Here is a 20,424-nt window from a genome sequence, read left to right on the forward strand (position 1 = left end):
TTTCTCGATTAATTAATAACTCAAATTCCATACGTCTCATTTACATTGGAAACATTAAAACAATGTATGTACCTGAACTTAATTATTTCATCTTTTAGATACGCCTTTTAAACCTGTAAATAGTCTTAGTTTTTTAATTTGTTTCCATGTATTTCGTAAAAGGCGACTAAAGGATAGTTTTATGAACTTGGGATTCTTCTTTAAGTAGATGGACTAGAAACCTGTCACTATTTAAATCTCAATTCTATCATTAAGCCAAACAGCTGAACGCGGCCTATCAATTTTTTGAAGTCTGTTGGATCCGTCTAGGCCGCAAGGGATAAAGACGTAATTATATGTTATATTATTTGATGCTAAAATTTTAATTTAACACGGCATCAACATCAAAGTAAATAGTTTTTTTTTTACTAGTTTACTTACTTATGGTACCCCATACATACAAACATACATTCATATAATCACGTCTATATCCCTTGCGGGGTAGACAGAGCCAACAGTCTTGAAAATATTGATAGGCCACATTCAGCTGTTTGGCTTACTGATAGAATTGAGATTTTATATAAAGTGACAGGTTGCTAGCCCGCCGCCTAAAAGTAGAATCTCAAGTTTATAAGCCTACCCCAAAAACCCCAATTTCAAGGGCATACTACTATTTGTCTTTGTCGTGAAATAACGGTACCTGTTATATTTCCTTGTCGACGGCTTCTTGACAAATGGTTCAGGACCCGATGTTCTTGCTAACATAGTTATTGGCTTTAACTTGACAAAGGTGAACTATCTTATGTCTATACATTTTCACTGTCCATCATTGTTCGTGGTAGGTACATACGTACACATGTGCCGTGTGGTTTCCGGCACCAATAAAAAAAGAATAGGACCACTCCATCTCGTTCTCATGGTCGTAAAAGGCGACTATAAGATAGGCTTATAAACGTGGGATTCTTCTTTAAGGCGATGGGCTAGCAACCTGTCACTATTTGGATCTCAATTCCATCATCAAGCCGAGCAGCTGAACGTGGTCATTCAGTCTTTTCGGAACTCTTGGCTCTGTCTACCCCGTAAGGGATATAGACGTGACTATATGTATGTATGTACCACTATTTCCTCAATCAAGATACACCTTCGAAACAGATCGAATGAGCTGTGACCCTCCACGGGTCTCCCACAGTAATGTGCTAGTTCGTTTGTGGCAATGTGCCGCCGAAACTCTAATTATGTTTTTGCGAACCAACAACAATGACGGCAGATGGGCGATTCGCATGGTGCAACTCATGAGCGGATAACCAAAATTCTGCCCTGGTATAACTAAAATGCCGTTATCTGCCAAATCCTTGTTTTAAGTAAAACGTCAAAAACTGCGATAAAAATTTAAACTGATGCCATTCATCAATGAGAACGCCTATTTATGACTTAAAGGTACCAAAAAGTCGTATATACAGATCGAAAGAGATTTTTTTTCTTATTTTACTTGTAAAAAAGGTGTAAATCTTGATGTCAGATAACGGCATTTTAGTTATATCACGGCAGAATTGTCTGTCAATTATTACGGTAGTACGCTTGTCTGTGACACCGGAGGTCCCGGGTTCGAATCCCGGCCAGGGCGTGATGAGAAAAGAACTTTTGTCTAAATGGTCTGGGTCTTGGATGTTTATCTATATATTTACTATTAAATATTGTATCGTTGTCTTTGTATCTCGTAACACAAGTTTCGAACTTACTTCGAGTGTAACTCAATCTGTGTAATATATCCCGTATATACATACATACATACATAACATCACGCCTCTTTCCCGGAGGGGTAGGCAGAGACTACCTCTTTCCACTTGCCACGATCTCTGCATACTTCTTTCGCTTCGTCCACATTCATAACTCTCTTCATACAAGCTCGGCGGTTTCGGGTACTTTTGACCTGACCCTTTACCAGGACGTCCTTAATTTGATCAAGATACGTTCGTCTAGGTCTTCCCACTCCGACCTTTCCCTCCACACTCTCCTTGTATATCTGCTTAGTCAACCTGCTTTCATTCATCCTCTCCACATGACCGAACCATCTTAACATACCCTTTTCTATTCCTGTAACTACATCTTCTTTCACATCACAACATTCCCTTATCACGCTGTTCCTTATCCTGTCACTCAATTTCACACCCATCATACTCCTTAACGCTCTCATTTCCACTGCATTTATTCTGCTTTCATGCTTCTTTTGCCATACCCAACTTTCACTCCCATACATTAATGTCGGGACCAACACGCCCCTGTGCACAGCCAGTCGAGCCTTTTTGGATAGTTTCTGACTGCTCATAAAGGCATGCAAAGCTCCATTCACCATGTTCCCCGCGTTCACTCTCCTTTCAATATCACTATCATACTTGCCATCTGATGTAAACTTTGATCCTAGATATACGAACTCTTTCACTTGCTCCACTTTTTCTCCTCCAATCAAAATATTACATGCTGTCATTTCTTTCTCCATTTCAAAAACCAGTGTTTTAGTTTTACTTACGTTCACTTTCATTCCTTTCTCTTTTAAAGCTTCATGCATACAGTTTACCATCTCCTGTAACTCCTCCGCTGATGACGCCAGTATAACCTGATCGTCGGCATAGAGCAGACATTTGACGAGTAACTCATTCATCCTTAATCCACTTTTAGACACTTTTATAAATAGGTTGAACAGCCACGGTGACGCAACACATCCTTGCCTAACGCCTTTCTCAATCTTAAACCACTCAGTGTGCGCTCCGTTTATCCTGACACAAGCACTCGAATCCTCATATAAGGATTTCAGTGCTCGTATTAAGAGACTGCTCACCCCATGCATAGAAAGTGCTGACCACAATTCATTCCTCTCAACTCTGTCATAGGCCTTTTCCAGATCTACGAATGTGCAATAGACTTTTTGACTCTTGGCCAAAAACTTTTCGGCTATGCACCGCAAGGAAAAGACCTGATCAGTACATCCCATTCCCTTTCGAAATCCCGCTTGAGCATCCCATATTTTGTCATCAGTTTCATTCCTGACTCTATTAATCAATACCTTAGCATACAATTTGCCGACGACGCTAAGCAGGCTTATACCACGATAATTTTTGCAGTCCAGCTGTGACCCTTTTCCTTTGTAAAGTGGCACGATAACAGCCTTACACCAATCTTTTGGTACTCGGCCGCTTCTCCAACACAAATTGAAAAGGCAGTACAACTGACTAGCTACTACGCCTTTTCCTGCTTTAAGCATCTCGACCGACACTCTATCACACCCAGCAGCCTTTCCCGCTTTCATACTCTTAAGTGCTTCCACAATTTCGAACATTTCAATTTCGCCTTCCATCTCATTCTCTTTTTCTTCGCTATAGCAGAAATCTTTCTTATTTCCTTCCTTTTTTTCAAATAAACTTTCAAAATAGTCCTTCCATATCTTTAGTACACATTCTTCTCCTTTCACAACGCTACCATCCTGGCATCTGATCCTAGTCAGCTCTCTGGTTATAGTATTTCCTCGGGCTGACCTTACGGATTTCCAGAATACTTTCAGATTTGACTGAAAGTCTTCTGATAGCCTTTTATCAAAATCCTCTTTATACTCTTCTTTCTTTCTAATCACAGCTTTCTTAACCAAATCTTTCATTTTCTTATATTCCTTACGTGCTTCATTCACATCTTCATCTATAACCTCTTGCATTCTTAAGTTAGCTTTTGCTGCTAACAAATCCAGCCATGCTTTCTTCTTTAATCGCACAAGTTCTTGCACATCTTTACTCATCCACGCATTTTTGTGATTTTTTCCTTTCCTTCTTCTACTTACACCACACACTTCAACAGCTACTTTCACAATTCTTTCTTTAAATTCCTTCCATCCATCTTCAATATCGTTCATTTCATCTAAATCTTCAAATTCATCCTTCAGTCTATTAATATACTTCTTACCTACATCCATATCTTGCAAATTTTCTACTTTTACTCTTTCCAAAGCGCTGGTTTGCTCCCTTACCCTGTGCCGCCAGCGATTGAAGATACCCCTTATCCGGGATATCACCAGTAAATGGTCCGAGTCAATGCCAGCACCGCGATATGCACGGGTATCCAGCACTTTGTTCTTCAATCTTTCATCTACAATCACAAAGTCTATCATACTTTTTAAAATACCTTCCACTCTTGTGTAGGTGTGGATCTCTTTATGTTGAAACATTGAGTTCGACACAAAAAGATCCCACTCTAGACAAATTTCTAATACACTTCTTCCATTATCATTCACCTTTTCGTCACCAAACGCACCAAGCACCTTTTCATATCCATCACGCTTTACACCCACCCATCCATTAAAATCACCTAACATAATAATCTTCTCATTTGGCTTGGTAACTTTCAATACTTCTCTTACACTATTCCAGAACTCCTCGTTTTCGCTTTTTGCTGATGTTGTACCCCTCGAACCCACATCCCAAGGTGCATAAACACCTAGAACGAAGATCCGAGTGATTCCAACTTTCAGCCTAATCCATAGAAGACGAGGGCTGACACACTCATACTCATTCACGCACTCAGCCATTCGTGCAGAAAGAATTAGACCGACCCCTTGACAGCCTCGGCTGGTACTGGAAATTCCAGACCAATACGCCGTGTAAGGGCCGTGCTGCGTCGCGTCGCATCCTTTCCGCTTCGTTTCATTCACGCACAACACATCCAAACGTCTTTCATCCATCATCTGGCATACTTCCTCAATCTTATCCTTCATTCCTCCTCTTACATTCATCGTCGCAAAGCGGCTTTCAGCAGACCGCATACCGCTCCCGCCGGGAACGAGACGTGATGGGGTGCGGACACCATCGCCGCCATTTATATGCTTTTTAAGGTTCATAATGCGATTCCCACGAGACGCTAGGGAAAAATTTGGTCCGCCCCAGCAGAGCCCCGCATGCCAGGGTAAGGCTAGCCATTGCCTGGGGGTCGCCCAACCCCATGGCGGAAGTGGCACGCTCGAGACTAGGCTCGCCCCTAGCCATGCATCCATCGGCGCGGCAGACCTTAGATTGGCAGGGATTTACATTAAAGAGGAATCCCAAGTCTATCCCTTAGTCGGCTCTTACGACATCCGTGGGAAAGAGATGGAGTGGTCCTATTCTTTTGTAATGGTGCCGGGAACCACACGGCAAGTATCCCGTATATATTTATTTATTATTTATTTAATTATTCAATCAGTGCCGTGTGGTTCCCGGCATCAATAAAAATAAAAAGAATAGAACCACCCCGTCTCGTTTCCATAATTGTCGTAAGGGATGGGCTCATACTCGTAAACTTGGGATTCTTCTTTTAGGCGATGGGCTAGCGACCTGTCACTATTTGAATCTCAATTCTATCATCAAGCCAAACAGCTGAACATGGCATATCAATTTTATCAAGACCGTTGGCTCTGTCTACTCCGCAAGAGACATAGACGTGATTATATGTACATATAGTCACGTCTATATCCCTTGCGGGGCAGACAGAGCCAACAGTCCCGAAGAGTCTGACAGGCCTCGTTCAGCTATTTGGCTTTATATGTTTATTTATGAATACAATCAATACAAAAATGAATAACTGAGTGATAACGTATAGATTTTGGTACAATTTATATTATGGAATTTATTGATGAATTACATTGGGTATAAGAAAAAATTGTCGGTTTAAAGTTGTTCGAGAAAACGTATTTTCGTTTGTATGCGTATTAGTACTTCACTTTTCAATGTTGGGTAAACGCTCTCAACAATTTTAAAAGTAACAAAAACAAAAGAAAAACTTTATGAATGTCAAATTAGGTACTTTTGATATTCTCCAGTTCTGCTTTTTATTACAGTTTAAACCATTAAGTTTCTAAATTTTATAAGTAATTTGCGGCTTGAATGACAATTGACAAAATATATTTTTTCTGCTTTTTATTCGATTTGATGGTCTTAATTTAATGAAGCTGTATTCAGAAGTTATCTATACTAATATTATAAAGCTGAAGAGTTTGTTTGTTTGAACGCGCTAATATCAGGAACTACTGCTTCGAATTGAAAAATTATTTTTGTGTTGAATAGACCATTTATCTAGGAAGGCTTTAGGCTATACAACATCACGCTGCAACTATTAGGAGCGAAGAAATAATGGCAAATGTGAAAAAAAAAGGGGAAAATTATTCATCCTTGAGGGCTTCAATGATGCCCAAAATAACTATTCCACGCGGACAAAGTCGCGGGCACAGCTAGTTTCTTTTATGTTTATCAAATGATTTTGTTTTCATCGCATTCTATATCTTCATTAAAAGAGATCGATTGTCAAATTAATTATTTTACCCAAAAACAAAACACAGCTATCGTAGACTGAAAAGAGAATTAAATAAAATTATTTTAATAATTTGGCATTAATTTGCTAAGTAATTAAAAAGACAGTAAACATTCTTAGCAGTACATTCACAATTTTATTAACACAAACTTACTCTCAAGTCCACAACTCAACTAGAAGTTTCTAACAATTCACTAACTATGTCTGAACTACAAGCATATTTTGCAGTAACCTTTTCGTTTAAATAACCTTTAAGTTTGTTTTGAATGAGACTGTAAGTACTAAAACTTTTGATCATAATTAAAACAAATTGAGATAAAGTTTGATAGATTTTTGGTTATCGATCTGATTGTTACTTTGCAAATAGTCATTGGTACATATCATGTTGCCCATCGCCCACAAGAAGAATCCCAGGTTTGTTATCCATTCCTTTACTCGCCTTTTACGACATCCGAATGGGAACGGAAAAATATAGGGCGGTCCCATTTTAAAGTGATTTCCTACACGGCAAGTGTATCTTACATATAAAATTCTCATGTCACAATGTTCGTTCCCGTACGCCTCCGAAACGGCTTGACCGATTCTCATGAAATTTTGTGAGCATATTGAGTAGTTCTGAGAATCGGCCAACATCTATTTTTCACACCCCTAAGTGATAAGGGTTGTCCACCCTTAACATTTTCTTTTTACTAGAAATTACTTAAAATTATTTATATGGACAAAACAACGTTTGCCGGGACAGCTAGTTTTATATAAATCATTCCGTTTTCTCTTAGTATGAGTAGCACCGTATCAGAGACTCGTAGAATCCTGTGATTTGCACCACAGAACATGGAACTGTTTGTTTACCGTCAGCCTGAAAGGGGTTTTGCTTAAATTTCAATCTGCGTGCCGCCGCTCGCAAAGGTGGGATGAATAAAGTAGTTCTCAATTTTATGAGCTTACCTTACTATATAACAAAACAGCCTTCATCAACCTCTTCAGTTTTATTCGCAATATCTATACTAATATTATAAAGCTGAAGATTTTGTTTGTTTGAACAAGGTAATCTCAGGAACTACTGGTTCGAATTGAAAAATTATTTTTGTGTTGATTAAACTATTTATCGAGGAAGGCTTCAGGCTATATTACATCACGCTGCAATTATTAAGAGCGAAGATAAATGGGAAAATGTGAAAAAAAACGGAGAAAATTATTGACCCTTGAGGAATGATGCCCAAAATAACTATTCCGCGCGGACGGAGTCACGGGCACAGCTAGTTTGTAATATTTACTTACTAGAAAGGTCAAGTACCTATGTCGAAGAACAGAAATGATCGAATTTTATTTCACTTACCAATACCTTTAGGTATATAAGTTATACAGTAAGTAGTATTGGAAAGTGTGCTGGGTGGTTGTCGGCACCAATAGAAAAAAGAATAGAACCCAACCATCTCTTTCCTATGGATGTTGTAAAATAAGACTAAGGGATAGGCTTATAAAATTGAAATTCTTCTTTTAGGCGGCGGGCTAGTAAACTATCACTTTATATGAATCTCAACTCTATTAGTAAGCTGAACGTGACCTATCAGTATTTTCAAGGCTCTGTCTACCCGGCAAGGTAGACGACGAATGACGTATTTAGGATCGTGGATTTTGATACTTTTATTTTTTTTCGTACTTTCTGAAATATGAACCGATGTTTTTCTTTTAACGTTTTTAAATATCCTTTAGATGAGTACACTTAACAGTTAAATTTATGCAGTTGAATTAAAAGTCACCCTGTATTCGTCTCCAGAGTGCGGCAAGCGTCGAACCATAGAAGCGCCGACTACGCGGATAGTGGGGGGAGTGGAAGCGTTGCCTGGTGACTGGCCGTTCTTGGCCGCCATCCTCGGAGGGCCAGAGGAGGTGTTCTACTGCGCAGGAGTGCTGGTGGCCGACCAGTGGGTGCTGACTGCCTCGCACTGCGTTGGAAAGTAAGTAGACGATGCTGTCTCCAGTTTATTCGGTGTCTATGTCGTGAGAAGGTAGATGTAATGGATGGATGGATGGAACAGAGGCACACACTTGGATTAATAGGAGTAAATAGTACCTTTCAGAGTACATACATACATATGGTCACGTCCATATCCCTTGCGGGGTAGACAGAGCTAACAGTCTGGAAAAGACTGAATGGCCACGTTCAGCTATTTGGCTTAATGATAGAATTGAGATTCGAATAGTGACAGGTTGCTAGCCTATCGCCTAAAAAGACTCCCAAGTTTGTAAGCCTATCCTTTAGTCACCTTTTACGACATCCATGGGAAAGAGATGGAGTGGTCCTTTTCTTTTTTGTATTGGTGCCGGGAATCACACGGCACATTCCCAATTATCTGAGCGGTATACATCAATCAAGTTGGACTGTGTAATTACTTAATACTAAGAGTATGATAAAATTGAGGAAACATTGTAAACTCATATCTAAATACCCTTCGGCCATTGTCGAAACTAGTTTGATAACATTTTGTTTTATTCCTCCGAAATTAAATTATTTAATTAATAATTAATTTTTATATATTTATAATTTTAATTTAATTATTAATTAAATTAAGAGTACCCGAAACCGCCGAGCTTGCATGAATGTGGATGAAGCGAAGGAAGTATGCAGAGATCGATCGCAAAGTGAAATGATGTAGTCTCTGCCTACCCCTCCGAGAAAGAGGCATTAAGTATTATCCGCCTTTTGTACATTTTTGTTTTTGTGCAATAAAGTTTAAATAAAATAAAATAAATAAATAAAGAGGCGTCATTTTATGTATGTACCTATGTATGTAAATTGGCTTCGGTAAAAGAATAACATACCTAATACTTATCTTTCACTTTAGCGCCCGCACCCACTTCAATGGTGATAACTGAAAATCAGCGTTTTGCACTTCAGTTAGTGCAAAAATTCCGCTGAGTTATGACCTTTTCTACTTGCTGCAGCACGCAAATGCATCTCAACTGTGTTTTTATAATGTTTTGTTTAACTCTGTATTTTGTGTCTGTAGCAACTGAATAAACGTTTTTATCTATCTATCTATCTCGTTTCCTCCCCCCAGTCACTCGGACGTGAATGGCTGGACCATACAATTGGGCATCACCCGGCGTCGCTCGCACGCCTACTACGGTCAGAAAGTGAAGGTCCGTCGGGTGGTGCCGCACCCACTGTACAACATCGGAGTCGCACACGACAACGACATCGCACTTTTCCAGGTAATTTAAAAAACGAGGAGGTTTTTTTGTTTGTAATTAATATCTTTGTTGTATATAAATTTATACAGTAACAAGAAAATAGATCATAGTTATAAAAGAAACAAATTAGCAATGGCGGACTAATCCCATGAAGGGATCATTCAAATCAATTCAAATGTATTGCTTGCGGCGCAGACAAAGCCAGCCGTTTTGAAAGACAGATAGGCCACGTTCAGCTGTTAGTCTTAATAATAGAATTAAGACTCAAACTGTGACAGGTTGCTAGCCCATCGCCTAAAAAAAGAATCCCAATATAGGAAATAAGCTGAAAATAATAAAATAATTGCGCTGGCAAAGAAAAGATGATGCACGCTCAAAACAGACTGTCATTTATTTTTCTTATTTTAAATTACAAAATGTTTGTCTTTTACAAAGGAGTTCGGAACACTCTAAGGAGGTCGTAACACCCAAGTATACAAGCCTATCCTTTAATCACCTTTTACGATATTCATGCGAGTGGTGCTGTTCTTCATTTATATTGGTCAATACATTCACCATCTTCTCCAGCTGGCTGTAAGGGTGCGGTACCATGAACAGTTGTCGCCTGTCTGCCTGCCGCCCGCCAACCGAATGCTGCCTCCGGGAACTCTCTGCACTGTCATCGGATGGGGAAAGCGGGATGATAAAGACAGTGAGTATATGTGTAATGAACTCTTTCGTTCATCAGATATGATGAACTCTTTGGGTCATCATAGGATTTTAAAATATATTTATGACGTATGTCACTGTCAATTGATTAACCAGTAAAAATAATTCAAATATTCTCAAGACTAAAAATTGAGTTACAAAATATCATAAATAAATTATCTAGTTAAAATAAATAAGTTCCATATTTTGTTATTTTAGAGTGACATAATTGCATTATATGTCGTTTCTCTTTTTAGGTAAGAATATTACTTTTAAGTTGTTTTGTTTTAGTGTTTTATCTTGCGTTGTACTTTTCAATAATAAATTTCTCTTTTTAGAGCAACACATCAGATTATTATTTCACCAAATTCATGTCATTATATATGTTTCAAGACTTAGAAAAGGTTTGACCTGTTTGCATACGTGACGTCACGTGTATTTCCTTGCGGGGTAGACAGAGCTAACAGTCTTTAAAAGACCGACCTATTTGCATGTTTATTTTACCTATGTTTTTAATAGTAAAAGTCGGGAGTTTCCTTATGTCAAATCAAATAAGTAACTAATGACGTAAATTTGACCTCATTTAATCTTCCTGTTTCCTTTTCCTTTAGTAACTTATGTGTTTTCAAATTAATAACGATCAGCGTCAAAGTTAAGTATGTATCTCAAACTTCTTTGAAACGCTTCGTTTTTGGTAGGTAGGTATTGTATTTTTTCTTATTCTCATCTTAATCAAAACCAGTCTTCGTGTTGTCTTGAGAATGGAAATCACTAGATACTGTAGAATAGAATAGATTTATTTACAAAATTGGATACAAGGTATCACTTATTGACGTCACATCACTTAAATCTAATTATAACTACTACCGCTTCCAAAGCGCATGTGTAGAAGAAGCGGCGGAACAAACTACACTGCAGTCTTCATAATTATGCTCTCTTTTGACTTACAACGGAATGAAAAGCATAATCTTCTAGTAACTAGCTTCGTGTCTCCGTAGCAAGGCGCGCGTGACGCCATTTTTTCCACGCGAAATACTATCGCTGTCACGTTTCACGTCTTAAAGCGATAAAGCGATAGTTTTCCGCGCGTAAAAACCAGCATCGCGCGTGCGCATGCGCCAGGAGCAGGAATATCCTACAAATATTATAAATGCGAAAGTTTGTGAATATATCATGATATCAGTACGGATGTTTGTTACTCTTTCACGCGAAAACTACTGAATCAATTACGATGAAATTTGGTACGTAGGTAGCTGAAGATCCAAAATAAAATATAGGCTACTTTTTATCTCGAAATTCCCGCGGGATTTATTCCACGCGGACGAAGTCGCTGTCGGTCTCTTGTAATATAAAAATCTCGTTTATTTTTTACTAGTGAGCGAATACGAGCCGGCAGTTAACGAAGTGGAAGTGCCGGTCCTGAACCGGGACCTCTGCAACCAGTGGCTGGAGCATCGGGACCTCAATGTCACCGAGGGGATGATCTGCGCCGGCTATCCCGAGGGAGGGAAGGACGCTTGTCAGGTGAGAACTGATTTTATTTCCTTATAGTTATAACTCGTGTGCCGTGTGGTTCCCGGCACCAATACCAAAAAGAATGGGACCACTCCATCTCTTTCCCGTGGATGTCGTAAAAGGCGACTAAGGGATATGCTTACATAGGTACTTGGGATTCTTTTTTAGGCGATGGGCTAGCAACCTGTCGCTATTTGGATCTCAATTCTATCTTAAAGCCAAATACTCTGTCTACCTCGCAAGGGATATAGACGTGATTATATGTATGTATGTATGTTATAACTCGTTGGTGTCCTGCTAAAGGCAAGATGACTTATTCGTATCTGTTCTCAGACTATTTTGGCCAAAGGATCTTTCGAAGACATACATACATACATAAAATCACGCCTCTTTCCCGGAGGGGTAGGCAGAGACTACCTCTTACCACTTGCCACGATCTCTGCACACTTCCTTCGCTTCATCCACATTCATAACTCTCTTCATGCAAGCTCGGCGGTTTCGGGAACTTTTGACCTGACCCTTTACCAGGACGTCCTTAATTTGATCAAGATACGTTCGTCTAGGTATTCCCACTCCGACCTTTCCCTCCACACTCTTAACGAAGACAATAAGAAAGAAAATATAGGATTCTGTTCCAAATTGTACCTTCAGAAGATCCTAAGATACTTGGTCCTAAGATGCGAGTTAATCTATCACGATTTTATTTTATTGTTAAATGTCAGCGAGTAGGTATATGATTTGCCCGGCTTTTCCCGAGGGAAACACGCTTGTCAGGTAAATGTTTGGTTTATGCCATAAAAACACATGACAGTTAGGGACAAGATGACCTTCCAAACGTCTAGTTCACACCGAGATTGGACGCGACATTTTAATAAAGCTATTTATTTATTGTGCCGTGTGGTTCCTGGCACCAATACAAAAAAGAATAGGACCACTCCATCTATCTCCCATGGATGTCGTAAAAGGCGACTAAGGGATAGGTCAAACAACTTGGGATTCTATTTTTAGGCGATGGGCTAGCAACCTGTCACTGTTTGAATCTCAATCCTATCATTAAGCCAAATAGCTGAACGTGGCCGATCAGTCTTTTCAAGACTGTTGGCTCTGTCTACCCCGCAAGGGATATAGACGTGAGCATATGTACGTATGTATTTATTACTTATACTATATGTTATTTAGTTCAGACACGTCCGCCGAACATTAGCTTCACGCCGTAATAAAGTTTAATTTTCAACTGCAAAAATAAACTTGGAAGATGTCAAGTCGCATTACAGAATCACCGGTGTGAACTGACCCTAAGCGGTGGGTGAAGACGCGCCGAAGGTGAAATGTCCATATTTATTTTCCACTATTCCGTACTGGAACTTTTAACACAGTGCCGTGTGGTTCCCGGCACCAATAGAAAAAAAGAATTGGACCACTCCATCTCTCTCCCATGGATGTCGTAAAAGGCGACTAAGGGGTAGGCTTATAAACTTGGGATTTTTCTTTTAGGCGATGGGCTAGCAACCTGTCACTATTTGAATCTCAATTCTATCTTAAAGCCAAATAGCTGAACGTGGCCTATCAGTCTTTACAGGACTGTTGGCTCTGTCTACCCCGCAAGGGATATAGACGTGATTATATGTATGTATGTAACTTTTAACACAGTTTGGCTGCAAACTTCATTTACTTACTTGGTACGCACGCCAGAAATCTATAGGCAATAGTAAAAATTTTTGAGTCGCTCTAGTAAGAATAAATTATGAAGTATCAATTAGTATTCTCAAAGGATTAGATACCTGCCTGGATTTCAAGAATCATCTAATTTGTTTTATAATAAATCAGCTTAAATGAATAGAGAGGTTGTACTTGGAAGATAAAACACTTTGTTCACTAATTAAAATTGTAGCGAAGCGAACTTAAACGATTTGTAGGTACAGAGGCGGCATGTTTATCTATTTTCTTTTGAAAGACAGCCAAACAAATGATTATGAGAGGTTTGAGAAGAAGAGTCAACACTCGAGAGGTCAAAATTAAACAAGCTTTTTTCGATTAACAGAATTTATACTAATATTATAAAGCTGAAGAGTTTGTTTGCTTGTATAAACGCGCTAATCTCAGGAACTACTGGTTCGAATTGAAAAATTTTGGTGTTGAATAGACCATTAATCGAGAAAGGCTTTAGGCTATATAACATCACGCTGCAACTATTAGGGGCAAAGAAATAATGGAAAATGTCAAAAAAAAAACGGGGAAAATTATTCATCCTTGAGGGCTTCAATCCCGGCCAGGGCATGATGAGAAAATTACTTTTTCTGTTTGACCTGGGTCTTGGATGTTTATCTATATAAGTATTTATTATAAAACTAGTTTATTATAAAACTAGAGGCCGCCCGCGACTTCGTCCGCATGGAAACCCTATCAATCCCGCGGGAACTCTGGGATAAAAAGTAGCCTATGTGTTATTCTGGGTCTTCAGCTACCTACATACCAAATTTCATGGTAATCGGTTCAGTAGTTTTTGCGTGAAAGAGTAACAAACATCCATACATCCATACAAACTTTCGCCTTTATAATAGTAGTAGGATATAGTAGCGTTGAGTTAGTATCTCATAACACAAGTCTCGAACTTACTTCGGGGCTTACTCAATCAGTGTAATTTGTCCCGTATCTATTTATTATATTTTATACTAGTGTTTTTTTTATTACCTGTTGTTTTTACATTGAGATTATTGGCTCTATCTACCTGTATGGTATAATGATGTAATATACATATGACTGGTGATGTATTGATGAGATGATTTAAGCGGAAATTACAAGCAAAAGGAAGTTTGTATTCACAAACAATTGAAAAAATTCCATTCCACGAGCACTTTTATTGCATCGTAGATGGAAAGGATTTGATTACTGTCAGGTTATTAGAAGCCTTATTGGATTCCGTCAATATACAAATATTTGGGCGCGGAATTGCAGCCTTTATTGAGAGCACAATGTTTGATGATTAGAATGTGTTTGTTTATAAATAATATAAAATTTATAAATAAAATGGCACCTTGTGGTTCCCGGCACCATTAGAAAAAAGAAAAGGACCACTCCATCTCTTTCCCATGAAGGCTTTTAAATTTGAGATTTTTCTTTTAGGCGACATGCTAGCAACCTGTCGCTATTTGAATCTCAATTCTATCACTAAGCCAAACAGCCGAACGTGGCCTATCAGTCTTTTTAAGACTGTTAGCTCTGTCTACCGCGCAAGTGATATACACGTGATTATATGTATTTATGCGGCAAAATCAAGTCATTGAAGCAGAAATAAATAAACTAATTACCAAACAGCCAGTGTTATTAACAGCAAACTAAATCTCTTTCTCTAAATCAAATTTCTTTAATTCCAGGGTGACTCCGGGGGTCCTTTACTCTGCAGGGACCCAGATGACGAAACGCGCTGGTACGTCGGGGGCATTGTATCCTGGGGGATCAAATGTGCCCACCCTCGCCTGCCAGGGGTCTACGCATACGTGCCCAAGTATATACCCTGGATTCAGAGGCAGATCGCTTTGTACAACGATGAGAACGCGAAATCTGAAGATATCTGAGGATTCCCAATGGTTTTGGGGAAAAGAAGACATGGGAATGACATATAGGAGCTGTTGCAGTGAGTCGCCTGAATACTTAATTTTGTGATGAACAAATTGAGTGTCTAATCATGATAATGACAATAGTAATAATTTGATTAAAAGGTGAAAATTGATGACTGATCGCAACAGCTACTATATTCATATGAACATGCGAAATATACTAAAATAATATACAATGATACTGAAACTTATGAAATGTATTCTCAAACAAGACAATAAATCGACAATAATGTACTTAATTGACGATTGACAATATTTTTACATAGGTGTCACTCAATTTTCGAGTGAGATATTGTAAAACTGTGATATGTGAAGCACTTTTTACGAAGCGACTACACCGTTTAGAAGTCGTCACTCATTGGAACTGCGCTATTTTCTGAATACTCCAACTAAATCCGCGCCAAAAGCGGATTGTATTAATACTGGCAAGTTTAAAAAAAAAATAACAGAATTATCGTAGCGATTGACTTATTGAAAAAAGAATCATAGAAAAAGCAATGCTACGTGCTTGATATCGATGCTTTAAAATCTGATTGGAAATCGTCATTATTATTCAGAAATGGGGAAATTATCAAAAATCCCTACCTAATTTAAGGTGTAATAGAAAAAGACAGAAAACAGGACAAAACATACGGAAAAACAGATATTTGGCTGTTTTTATCTAGAACGTTCGATGAGTGATGACTGTAAAGGTTGACTTTTAATCTTTTTTCTATAGATACGTTTTTCGAATACTGAAGATATAACTGTTGAATGTGTATCATAAGCCGCTTAGTTAAGAGAGTAGGGTTCCCAAGCTTTAGTCTAAATTTTAGGGAATTTTTATATCAATCCTTGATTTAATTTCTATTCAGTGTTGTTGGACGTTTAGTGTCGTTAGCTCTAAGTGTATGTTTGTTTGTTTAATGTTTGGTGTTAGTAGATTAGGGTGAAAGTGCTTTTATAGAGTAATATTTATTTGGGCAGGAAACGCCTGTAAATCAATCTCTATAGGTTTAAGGCCCTGTTATCTAAAAGCCTTCGAGATATGAACGTCAAACTAATATAGGCGCTATGAATATATACAATAGAGCCGAACTAACATTGGAACGAAAACAAAAATGTGAAGATATCGATGATTTGACGGTTATGGGTCAGAACTTCTTCCTGTAAACAAAAAATATAACGGAACTTATGAGAATAATTTACATGTCTAATTGTTTATAATAAATATATGTTATACACGTCGCAAGTGACAATAATTGTTATGGAAATAAATCATAATATTCAATGTTAGATATTTGTGCCGAATAAAACTAGGTATTATACATGTAATAAAAAACGGTATCTAGTGACACATGACAATAATTAATTAATTTTTGACACTATTTATACATAGAGTAAACTTTGTTAAATACTACTATACATCTTTAAAAATGTAACATTAATTTTCATATATTCCCGTTATTAGGTACTTAGATAGTGAGTTTTCCAACTTCAGAATACTGAATTACTAATGGGAAATTAGTAACATAGCTTTAATAGATTATAAGTAATCTATTTAATATCTCCTAGATCTGTTAGAGGTAGGTAAAATATGTTTTAAGTTTAATTGTACGCTAGGAAATCCTATCATGATCCTAAAAGATACTATTAAATCGATCTAGCGTTTCCAATGTCAATATGAAAGACAATAATATTTATTTATGATATAAATAAACTTGAAAAATAAAATAACATGATTTTATAAGAAAAATTATGAGAAATAAATATTTGTTTTTTTTTCTTTTGTTTATATGAAATCTATAAATTGTGCTCAAACTTAAAAACACATATTTTAAATATTTTACATCAATGTTGCATTTAGGTTAGATGATGAAATGATGGTTGTCGACTTCTTATGAGTCCCCTTCTTATCTCGAGCTTTCTATTAGTATTACCGTAGAAATATATATAGTACTATAAGAATGTACGGATGTTTTCGTTTTGTATGATGGCAAATTTTATGGCAAAGAGGGTAGACGGTCTAGATCTACGTTGTAAAATAGGTATTTGGTAAAATATAGTCCCAGCACTGCTGTGTAAAAAATATGCTATTTTTATTACAAAAAAAATCATTAATACACCCACATTCTACTGCTAACAAAGTAAAATATTTGATAAAACCTTTGTGTTTTGAACAAAAAAAAAGTAGTTTAGTAATGAACAATTTATAGAAATAAAATTGAAAAAAAAAATATGACAGTATTATTTAGGTAGATATACAGTGGCGCCCGTTTAAACGGGGTACATTTATATTTTTTATTAAGAAAAAGATATTATATACCTACGATTATTTTAATTTGTAGAGTTTCTGAAGTTTGCATTTACAGTACTTACTAGCTGTTAGACGTATGCGAAACGGTAAGAAATGTAACTTACATGAGTAAATCACGAAGTTTTAATGATTAGTATTAAAAAAAATTGCAAAAAATTTAATGAACCTAATCACAAAAAAAAAATAAAAATTAAGAGACCGTATTAAAAAAAAGAAACAGCATTTTAAATCAATGATGTTAAAACAATAACAGTGAAATAAAAGTTACATTCCTTATTGCAAGGTATTAGTAATTAAGTAGATATAACATTATCACTTAAGGTATGTAATTTCTATTAGTTCCACTTTAGATCCCTCTAATTATTCTTTGGCATTGTTATCTTGACTTATATTGTGTTTAAAATATAACTTCCTATCCTATTTTGCTTTTATTAAGTTACCATTGAGAGTCAATATAATCTGGTAATAACGTCGATGTAATATAAGGCTAGTTAGAAAGTCCAAAGGCTGATTAAAGATGGTGTGGAACGGTATTGAAGGGCTGACTGGGTGTTATTTTAATGACAAATGAAGACTATCGAGTCCAGTAAAATGTTTTTAATTCTTACCGAATTTTATTCAGAACGAATTATTTACAGAATAAGGAAATGTTTATTTTGAATTGTTTCTATTTCTTATTAGCGTTATGATTAATTACTAATTATAAATTAATAATTAATTAATTATAATTTTAAAGGGACATAATATATTTAATAATATAAAAATGTTTAACATAGTTTTATACAACTGGACTCGGTAGTAAGAGCGCTTTTTGTATGCTATTGACCTATCATTCATTTTGTTTCCATCCTGTCATGATTTTCTAATGTAGTACGCTTGGGTAGTGGACAGTGTAGCCTTGGTAATAATTTACGACGATACATAAACGTTATATATAAAGAAATGCATTGGTATTTGGCTTTATATAGAACATGTAGGATTACATGTTCAGCTAAACGTTACATCGTAGGTGTTACATTAATGTAACAGTAACGAAGCATTATGTGTAAAAGTGTGTAACTATATCGTATACCGTATTTGTAGATATCGCTGTTTGAACTCATAATAAGTAGAAAAATGTTCGTGTTCAAGATTCTGAGTCTGAATCGACTCTTGCTCATAGTATAGGACAGATATATATAGGTTATTGTAAATCGTACTAGCAATTATTGTAATTAGCGACAATAAAATATTTTGATATTGATATGAAAAGATGAAATGTCATTCTAAACTTTATACTTTTTAATAAGTGGAACTGTAATTCAACTTTTCAATGACTTTGAAATAATTATATCAAAATAAAAAGACAGCAAAGAAAGGATAAATATACAAATTCCTTACAAACTATTTGAATAATTTTATAAACAAAAAAAATAAGCACTATTCAAATGTTATATTAAAAAAAAAATATTCAAAGTTACTTTATTCTTTATCAGCAAGTAATTCCTTACATCAATCAAGCTAACATAAAGGTTGTGTAATATGTGTTGAATGTAACACTTCTGTAGGAAACACTGTTAGCGCTGACGCCATTTCGGACGTTTGATGTTGATCGTTGTAGTAACATATACTCGTAGCTATATGATTTCCTTTGGCGCAATAGGCTGAGTCTTACTTGTCATTGCATAGAATAATACTGTGTTGAATTCTACAAAATTATATCAAACCTATATCAAATAAGTTATTATATCCAAGACGTATAGTCAATTTTATCATTGAAGTTACAATATCAATTATTGAAATTACAATTACAACATATCGTATTGCAAAAAATATATCTATTATACATATGTAAATTTTATCTGTCGAAGACAATAAGTCACCAGACAATAATCTGGACAATACTTCAAAAGGTGTACTAAGTTAATGTTTGTATTTTTTCAACATAATAGACTTAAAACAAGTCAATATTGTAGTTTAGCAAATCGTCAGTAAGTCAGAGTTAGTGGTATGAATACGGGATAAAATTTGATAGTCATGTTTTACATAGATACATGTTGTTAAAATATTTGAGTTTTGATCAAATTAGTTAAAAAATTAGTAACAATTTATATTATTTTATTTTAACTTCAACTTTCATCAATAAAATATTAACAAAAATTCCTTTTTTTTATGCGTAAAATAATACATAACAATAAATAAAAAAAAAACCATTTTTTTATATTTCATGATTGTCTAGAGTTCGGTTAAATTTCAATTCGAATAAATGGATATAAATTTGTTGTAATAAATCGTTATATAATTACAAAATATCTCTTTAAAAGACCGTTAATCCATCTCATAACATATTAAGTCAAAGTTGATTGACATCGAATCCCGTATACATCACTAGCTGTCAGTTTGTAAATGTAGCCATGTAATAGATACGCACAAACTCTGTACTATGCTCGTGATACCACAGTTTTTAGATATTCCGTTTGTACGCCGGGAGGCCTTGTGTTGACATCGGTGTTGTAGTTTGTTGCTTTGAAAGCTTACTGTACTTCTGCGCGGATATTCGAATTTTCATGAGCCATTTTTTAGATTAACCGTCAAAAAAAATGTGAATCCTAACAGATTATGATTGTTTTTTGTTTTTCAGTTAAATAGTTTTAGTTTACAATGCAGTATTTATTATAGATATTTAAGTTTGATATTATGCTAACGATAAATTATGTTGTAAAGCAAAAGAGTAGGTATATATTTTTATAACTGATATGTTTATATAAAACTTTAACTAATGTGTTTAGTTTTTTGAAACACATCAAATATTAGGCATACCGTTTTTTATTA

General features: G+C 36.2%; 1 protein-coding gene across 1 annotated transcript in view; it reads left to right on the plus strand.

Moving 5' to 3' along the window:
• LOC106132963 (atrial natriuretic peptide-converting enzyme) overlaps positions 1-15,275 on the plus strand; it is a 137,292-nt gene extending 122,017 nt beyond the window's left edge. Inside the window, exons 12-16 of the mRNA XM_060949075.1 lie at positions 8,081-8,261; positions 9,366-9,519; positions 10,066-10,189; positions 11,561-11,709; positions 15,075-15,275. Of these exons, the coding sequence (XP_060805058.1) occupies positions 8,081-8,261; positions 9,366-9,519; positions 10,066-10,189; positions 11,561-11,709; positions 15,075-15,275 (809 nt within the window). The remainder of the gene's footprint in view (positions 1-8,080; positions 8,262-9,365; positions 9,520-10,065; positions 10,190-11,560; positions 11,710-15,074) is intronic.
• The last annotated feature ends 5,149 nt before the right edge of the window (positions 15,276-20,424 follow it).

Source organism: Amyelois transitella, chromosome 3 (assembly GCF_032362555.1).
Source record: "Amyelois transitella isolate CPQ chromosome 3, ilAmyTran1.1, whole genome shotgun sequence".
NCBI classification, from domain to species: Eukaryota; Metazoa; Arthropoda; class Insecta; order Lepidoptera; family Pyralidae; genus Amyelois; species Amyelois transitella.